Source organism: Vigna unguiculata, chromosome 5, assembly GCF_004118075.2.
Source record: "Vigna unguiculata cultivar IT97K-499-35 chromosome 5, ASM411807v1, whole genome shotgun sequence".
In the NCBI taxonomy this organism is placed as follows: Eukaryota; Viridiplantae; Streptophyta; class Magnoliopsida; order Fabales; family Fabaceae; genus Vigna; species Vigna unguiculata.
In genome coordinates, this window is record NC_040283.1 from 10,919,829 (window position 1) to 10,929,060 (window position 9,232).

General features: G+C 27.4%; 1 protein-coding gene across 2 annotated transcripts; it reads left to right on the plus strand.

Annotated features, from left to right (window-relative positions):
* Positions 1 to 2,656: 2,656 nt before the first annotated feature.
* LOC114183818 (receptor like protein 21-like) lies at positions 2,657 to 8,775 on the plus strand. 2 transcript variants are annotated; one of them, XM_028070967.1, is made up of 11 exons: positions 2,657 to 3,049; positions 3,163 to 3,303; positions 3,455 to 3,616; positions 3,683 to 3,832; positions 3,935 to 4,021; positions 4,161 to 4,316; positions 4,908 to 5,063; positions 5,724 to 5,798; positions 6,038 to 6,190; positions 6,271 to 6,420; positions 6,555 to 8,773. In XM_028070967.1, exons 1-11 carry the CDS (start codon positions 2,695 to 2,697, stop codon positions 8,723 to 8,725), a joined length of 3,756 nt encoding a protein of 1,251 aa, XP_027926768.1. In that variant the 5' UTR covers positions 2,657 to 2,694; the 3' UTR covers positions 8,726 to 8,773. The 2 variants fall into 2 exon arrangements, with proteins under 2 accessions (XP_027926768.1, XP_027926769.1); XM_028070968.1 differs by lacking the exon at positions 4,908 to 5,063 and having other exon boundaries at positions 6,555 to 8,775.
* The last annotated feature ends 457 nt before the right edge of the window (positions 8,776 to 9,232 follow it).

A 9,232-nucleotide genomic window follows, 5' to 3' on the forward strand; every position in this document is an offset into this window, starting at 1 on the left:
CAAAAATGCTACCACGTATTTATATGCAGCGGGTGCACAGGAACCGAGGCATATACTGCAATGTAAAAGCTCTAAAATGCACTAATGTGTATCTTTCCTTTTGCTATTTATCAGTTATGGCACTAAGTGATATATTAGATTGGTTAATGTCATAACTAATCTAATATGTGCTATTTTTTTTAAAATTCATACAAATATTAAACCAATTAATGTAATATATCTTTCAAAGATGTTTTTCTTTTATCTTTTTATTAAAGATATTAGATTGATTTGTCCATAACCAATCTAATATATGTAAGACATATTATATGAGCCTATATTGTATTGGTTTGCGAACCAATCTAACATTCACTTCCTAATCAATTATTTACCTTTTTTTTTCAAAAAATATCTTAAATATTGATTAAAATATAACTAAAGCTACGTGGCAAGTTTCTTTTACAAATACTTTATTCATAATCGCTTAGTAAATTTATTAATTGAAATATATTAACAGATTAAAAAGTGTTATTTAGTTATTTAACAAGAATTAACAACACGTATATCGTAGAAGTGACCTAATTAATCTCAAAATAATTAATTTTTTATTATTAAATTTTGACAACTTTCTCTTATAATTTTAAATGTCATTTTTTAAGTAATTTTAAAACTACTTTAATCAAAATATTATTTTCATAAATAAAATATCAGAGTAAAAGTTAAAGACACTCACTTTTATAAATTATAAAATTAATATTTTTAATAAATTCTTTATTTGTTTATTCTAAATATTAATATATATATTATTATATTATTATGATAGTTGTGAAGGGCATTACTCGTATTGGATGAGTGTGAAACAATAATAGTTGTGAAGTCTAATACGGCAATTTGGATGAGTGACTGAAAGTCTAAACCATTTATGACAGCAGATCCAAAGTCAAACACGCTTTTGTTACGTTCACACATCACTAAAGAATTAAACAACATCATCAATTTCACTCTCTTGACAATATCATCCGGTCTTTGAGTTTTTCTTATTGAGAAAATAATTTGAAAAATGAAAAAGAGTAATATATATATATATATATATATATATATATATAATACATATTTATCTTATATAATTAAAATTAAAATTTAATAAATACTAATTGATTGAATAATATTAATTATACTATGTTTAGATTTATGATAACCTAATATTTTTAAATCTATTAATTATATTTTCAATTCATAATAAATAATCTATATTGATGACTTTATTTTTAATTATGTCAATTTTGGATTTCATTTGGTGCTGGTTCTGGCATATTAGTTGACGTGAAATCAATTTTTTTTAATTATTTTTTAGTCTTTATCTGTTTTAATAATTATTAATAAGTAGGTCAATATATAATTAATTTTTATAATTAAAATTAATAAATAAATATCATTTTGTGTATAAAACGTATTATAAATAAATTATGAAGGATAATTATTAAATATATATAAATTATATTTATTTTAACGTTTACAAGTAATTTAAATAGTGTTTATTTTTAATTATAACATAATTTTAGAGAAATGTATATTTCGGATTCATCTTGACCTTTGGATTTAGCTCAAGTTATCATCAATAACGTTGAAAAGAATGATTTTTCTTTTTAATGTATATTTTTTTAATTTTAAACCTTTTGTAATTATTTTTTTAAATTTTATATAATTAATCATAATAAAATTTTAATTATGTTTATATTTTCAATAAAGTGGATATATATATATATATATATATATATATATATATATATAATTTTATCTTTTTAACAATAAATTTAAATAATTATTCATGATAAAAAAAAATAAAAACAGTAAAATAATTATCCATAATAAAATTATAAAAATTATTTACTTTTATAAACATTATTTTATAATTTATTGATAATTTTATTTTAATAATTAATAATTATTTTATAATTTAATAAAAATTTTACTATAATAGACACACATGCACTAGTCTTATTTAATTATAACTCTTAGTTTTAGTAAAAAGTATAACACCATATTTATTTATGTTAATAAAATTGATATGGGTTAAATATTTTTAATGTGAAAATCATACTAATAATTACATTTTTTACTAAATAAAACATTTTCGATCTTGTAAAATTTTTAAATTTATGATAATTATTTTATGTTGATGTAGTGTAAATATTGTACGGAAATTTGATTTAAAGAGAAAATTAAAAAAAATAAATTGAAAAAATATAAAATTAAAAAGTATTAAAATAAATCTGTTGGAATAAACCCTCTTTAAAATTTTCTGGTTCAAATAACTATTCTAATTCATAAAAAAGAAGAATGAATGTATTTTCATTGTTTTTTAAGCCCGTATTTTATTTTTGTTAGAATTGACTTCAACGACTTGTATGCTCCAAAAATTAATAAGCAACTTAAGAAAACTTATTCCCATCATATTTGTTTATGTTTATAAATGAATTTTTTCACTGTTGAGAAATTATTTTAAATTTTTATCAAAAGATTTATTTCACAACTTTTAATTAAAAAGAAATTTAAAAATAAAAAATAGTAAATAGTAAATTACCTCCATTTGATTAGATTCCGGGTTTCAAATTTAACGTTAGTTTAAATTTAAAAAACTGAAGAATGTAACCTATGGGTCTATAATATACATGTATTGAGTTCCCTATTTAAGGGAAGAAAAGCAAATCCTTCATGTGGATGAAGAGAAGAATGAAGAGTGTTGTGAGACTGTGTTTCCTGATTTTCCTTTTATTGGAAGCCATGTGGTGTTGTGAAGGATGTTGGAAGGAGGAGAGAGAAGCACTTTTAGGCATAAATCCCCTTTGGGACTCTTCTTATTTCACTCCGAATGTCCACACGGATTGCTGTGAATGGGATGGAGTGTACTGCAACTCCTCCACAGGGAGAGTGGCGCAACTCCATCTTTCTTATAACTATTGGAATTCTGACAGCGAACAATATATTAATTACTCGGAATTTTCTGTCTTGAAAGATTTGAAGAACCTCAGCTTGTTTGGTAATATAGTTGGTTGTGTGGGCGGTAAAGGTATTCTTCACTAAAACTTCCTTCATCTTTACTTACTCAACACTACCAATATGTGTGTTATGTTTTATATATGGAATACTCATTATTTCAACTTTATTTTACATACTTCCCAGACTTGCCAAATCTCCAGCTCCTTGACTTGACGGGTAACACGCTAGATACTGCTGCCCTTTTATCTTGTTTGGATGGCCTTCCATCTCTTAAGTCTCTTTCTTTAAGACATAACAGCTTCAATACATCTTCATTGAACCACGGTGAGACTACCAATTTTTTATTTATTTTAAGAAATCACAACAATATTATATATTTTTTATTATCATGAAGATCTTCTAAATTTTTACACTATATTTTCTTTTTTTACATTTGTTGGGTTCTTTCACAACTTTTTTGGTGCATATATATAAGTTTTTGAAAGTGTGTCACCAAAGCTGCATAGTAATCTGGAGGTTCTTGACATAAGTGGGAACTATTTGAGTAATGACATCTTGGCATCCTTAGAGGGATTCACTTCTTTAAAGGAACTCAATTTGGCTGAAACTCAATTGGACTCAGATCTTAACATTCAAGGTAACTTTTTCATTTCATTAATAAAGCTGAGTAGTTGTTAATTAAGGGATTACATATTCCTTGCAGGTTTATGCTCAAGATTGAGGAATCTTGAGATTCTTGACTTGTCCTACAACAACTTCAACCACACTGATATTGGCTCTGCTCTTAGTGGACTCTCATCCCTCAACTCTTTATATTTAATAAACAGTCAATTGAGTTGGAGATCAATTTATAGTAATCCCCATATACTTTTCATATTATAGAAATCTTCATCATTTGTTTGTTTTTTATTACAAAATATATCTAACTGTCTATAATCGAAATATGTATTGTTAGATATTTCAAAATTGAGTTCTTTGGAAAAGCTTCACTTAGGCTCGAACAACTTGAACGAGTCTGGGAGTATATTGAGGCCTTTCAAAGGTAAGTTGTGATTAATAATATTTTATAGTATTTTATTTAGAGTAGATATCACTCTACTTCAACATACACATATATGCATCTCCTTATTCTTAATTAGTGAGTATTGATAAGCTGATGCTTTCGATTTTGTTTTTATCAGAGAATGACACATTTAAATGGCCAACCAATTTACAACGCCTAAGCCTATGGTCTAACGGTTTGAGCAACAGATTTGTTTCATTTCTGAGAGGCCTTCCACATCTCCAATTTCTTGATTTAAGCCACAATCAACTAGAAGGATCGTTGGATATAAGCGGTTGGTATTTTTATCCATTATTACGTTCTAATATTTTAGTTAATATAGTATTCAATTATTTGTTAGAAGTAGTGATTTAATAGGACTCTATAATAAACATAATACACTTAATTACAAATCATAATTACTTTAATGTTAAGATAATTAATATTAAAAGTGTCCACAAACTACCGTATATATAATAGTTTATATTATAAAATATTTTAAAAAAAGTACACTTGTTTATTTAAGTAGTTGTGACTTCTTTCCAATATGCATGCTCCCTATTTTTATAGTGATTACAGATAAGTCGATGCTTTCAGTTTTTAAGAGTAGAAAAAATAATTTTACCTACAATCAATCTAAGTTATAGAACTAATTGTAAAATTACGAATACAGTATATGTGAACATTTTATTATATTTTCTAATTGTTTAATTAAATTAAAATTTAAAATATGTTAAGGCCTTTGAAAGGTTAGGTTGCGATTAATATTTCCTAATATTTTATTTAAAGTAGATATCACTCCATTTCAACATATGCATACGCATCCTCCTTATTCTTAATTAGCAAATAGACTCATGCTTTTCTTCTGTTTTTTTTTTCTTATCAGAGAATGACACATTTAAATGGCCAACCAATTTACAGCACCTAGACCTGAGTTTAAACAGATTAAACAACAGATTTGTTTCATCTTTAAGGGGCCTTTCACATCTTCAATTTCTTGATTTAAGCCACAATCGATTAGAAGGAGTACTCGATGTAACCGGTCAGTATACTTTTATAGATTATTTTAGGACATTCATTATTTATCGCTTTATTCTAATGTTTTAAAATTAAGATTTGATTATTCATTTATTTTAAAAGATAAGATTTTAACCGGTCATTCTATACTAAAAAATTACTCATTTTAATCTTGCAAATATCACTTTAATAATTTTTAATCCATATATTACTTTTAATTTTGTTAACTTTATAATATATAATACCAGTACTAAAAGAGATTAAAAATAATATGTATAATATTAACGACTAATATATATCCAAAGTTAATTTATCCGATAATGACCTCCATCCTGGAAATAGTCAACACAAACTTCTAACATCAGCTAATTTACCTACATATGATATGAGAGAGTAAGTTCAACATAATGTTAGTTATCAAGTTCTTGTTTCTTTATCAAATACTTAGTAAAAAGTATTTAGAGATTATTTATCTATTTTCCAATGCTTATTTATCAAGTCTTAGTAAAAGTTGAAATTTACATTTATATCTTTCATTAAACATAGTCAACATTTAGAGGTTAAACTTACACTAGATGTTGGAAAAATAAAAGTTTTGGTTATTTGAAAGTAAACTAGTTTTGATGCTTCTGAGCGAAGAAAAATATAACTCTTCATTGATTTTTATTATTTTTTTCTTTTGCAGGATTATCGACTTTATCCAATTTGACGAAGCTTTATCTAGGGGATAATGATATCCATAATTTTGTGGCCCATCAAGGTATTAAAGAAAAAACATTGATTTAAAATGGTTTAATTAATTGTTTAGGGACAAAGAAAAGATGTATTAGATATATTCATAATACTAACACATTGCTGAATCCCATAATTCTGTCAAAAGTTCATATATTTATTTTTGCACAAAATATATTTGTCACCTTCTTAGAGATACATGATCTATCCAATTTAGCCCAGTTAAAGTTTGTTTACTTTTTTTAATTCAATTTACATATGTTTCAGGCCCAATAAGTCTCAGTAGGTTGGATTTTCTTGATTTAGATTGGAATATGATAGATGGAGACAAACTAAGAGAGTCATTACGAGCTTTATCATCATCCATTAGAGAGCTTTCCATATCTGCCAATTACTTGAAAGGAACAATTGTAGCTGACGGTAGTAATATTTATGATTTTTACAACATTCATTTCATAGTTGTTACATTAAGATTAATATTTTTTTTTTCTGCTGGACAGATTTTCATGATTTAAGGAAGCTAGAACGATTGACATTGGATGGAAATAATAACATGAAGAATGAATTTTTCAAAAGTATTGGAAACTTGACGTCCTTAAAAACACTTTCTCTTTCACACTGTCATATAAATGACACCCTTCCCACAGCTGGTAATTATATTATTATTTAATGCTATTCGTGAAATACATGCTCTATACAATTATTTTGTTAGTTTGATAGAAATCTTTATATCTTATTATAACCCTTGCAAAATGTTTTCTTGCTTTTTCAAATTTTCATTCAGATTGGTCTAAGATGAAAAAGTTGGAAGAATTATATCTAATAGATAATGGATTTGAAGGATTTCTTCCCGATTCTTTCGTTAACATGACATCTCTTCGGAAATTGGAACTTTCTCAAAATAATTTCATTGGAAGGTTTGACTCTAAAATTGCAACACTTACATCACTTGAAGAATTTGGTTTTATAGAAAACCAATTTGAAGTTCCTATTTCTTTTTCATCATTTGTCAATCATTCAAACCTTATAGCCATAAGGGGTAAAGGCAATAAAATTATATTGGACTCACAACACAATTTGCACACTTGGATTCCAAAATTTCAATTACGCAAGCTTAGTTTGTCTTCAAGCATTGGAACTAGTTCTTTTCAGCTCCCCAAATTTCTTCTTTATCAAAAAGATTTAATTATACTAGAGTTCACTAGTTTGAAGTTGGAAGGAAGTTTTCCTCATTGGTTGTTGGAAAACAACACAAAACTGATTGAAGTTACTTTTAGAAACTGTTCCTTGACTGGTACCATGCAATTACCATTGCGTCCTCTTCTTGGATTATGGAATATTGATGTGTCTAACAATATCATAATTGGTGAAATTCCAAGGAAGAATATTAGTTCAATTTTTCCAAATTTGGAAAATCTAAACTTGTCAAGAAACTTGATCCAAGGTTCAATTCCTCGTGAGTTTGGCCAAATGAAGTTATTGACTGAGTTGGATCTTTCAATCAACCAATTGTCTGGAGAAATATCGGATGACATATTTGAAGATGGACAACAACTCACTACCTTGATATTTTCAAATAATAAGCTCGAGGGATCCATCTTTACAATACCCGCTAATTTGAAGTATCTATCATTGAATGATAATAACTTTAGTGGTAAACTTCCGAGAAGGATCTTTAACACATCTATCATTTCATTGGACATAAGCAATAATCATTTTGTAGGACACATTCCAAGAATTTTGACAAATTTTTCAGGATTATCAGAATTTCGTATGTCGAATAACCACTTTCAAGGGTTCATTCCATTAGAATTGGCACAACAACTTACAGATCTAAGTTATTTAGATCTCTCCCAAAATAATTTGACTGGTCTTGTGCCATCATTTCTAAATTCTTCTGTGAAATCTATCCATTTGAGCAATAACCATTTAATAGGATTGTCTAAACAAATGTTCAATGGAAACTCTCCTTTAGTGATGTTAGACCTTAGCTACAATGAAATATCTGGCAACATTCAAGATTTAACACAAGACCTTAGTTATACGAAGTTGAATTTTCTCCTTTTAAAAGGTAATCACATTAATGGGGATATACCTAAGCAATTATGTCAGTTGATATATTTAACCATGTTGGATCTTTCAGACAATAAATTTTCTGGAGAAATTCCCCATTGCTTGGGGACAATGCCGTTTGATAATAAGAACCTTGATCCATTATTAAAAGCATCAAAGGGAAGCTTCATTATTGAAGAATATAGTCAAGCACCATTAGCATCAGAGTATAAGAAAGAGAAAGCAAGTTTCACTTCAAAGAGAAGTACTTATACTTACATAGGAAGCATCCTTATTTACATGTCAGGAATTAATTTATCCCAAAATAAACTAAAGGGGAATATCCCATACGAGCTTGGAAACTTGACAAGAATCAAAACATTGAACTTGTCTCATAATGATTTGAGTGGACAAATTCCAAATTCATTCTCGAATTTGGAGCAAATAGAGAGTTTAGATCTTTCTTTTAACAAGTTGAATGGTCAAATTCCTCCAAAGCTCAATATCCTAATCTCACTTGAAGTGTTAAGTGTGGCACACAACAATTTATCAGGCCCAATACCTGAATGGACAAACCAATTTGCCACATTTGATGAGAGTAGCTACGAGGGTAACCCATTCCTTTGTGGACCTCCACTACTAAAGAGTTGCAATCTATCTTCTACAATTATTCCAAATGAGACAAATACTCACAAAGGTAATGATAGTTTGTTGGACATCTATGTCTTTTGTATGAGCTTTGTCGTGTCATACCCATTAGCACTGATAGCAACCATTGGAGCTTTATACATCAATCCTTACTTGAGGCAAGCATGGTTTTACTACATGGAATTGGTCAGTTTAAATGGTTACTACTTTATAGTGGACAATTTTTGTAGGCTTTGTAGTGTGAGAAATATATAACGTGTACTTGTATCCCCAAGATATTTGTTTTAGATTGATTCAATAAAGTAAATCATGTAAGTGTTTCTAATTCAAGTTAATATAAGTAAATAGCAAATAAACATTAATTCCATGTATTTCTAATTTAAATGAAACCTAACTCTAACCAACAAATTCATCACATTTCAACATTTATCACTAGTGTGGATTCGACATTTTACTTCACTTATAGACCTCGGTTATTGCGGAACCTCCATTTCCCCCAAAGTCCATAAAGTTTGGTAGGATAGCATGTGCAAAATTTATAATTCAAATATACAGTAGTATTGATTAGGATAATATTTGAATTGTGGATGATTTTTAATTATCTTTTAAATATATTTGGATTGTGAACGTTTCATAAAATATTTTGTTCTGTCTGTTCTGGTTTATGGAAAAAAAATATGGAGGTTTAAATGTGGGAATAATCATAAAACATAAATCATATTAAAAAAAATTGCACATTAGACCTCGGTTCTTACCACAATA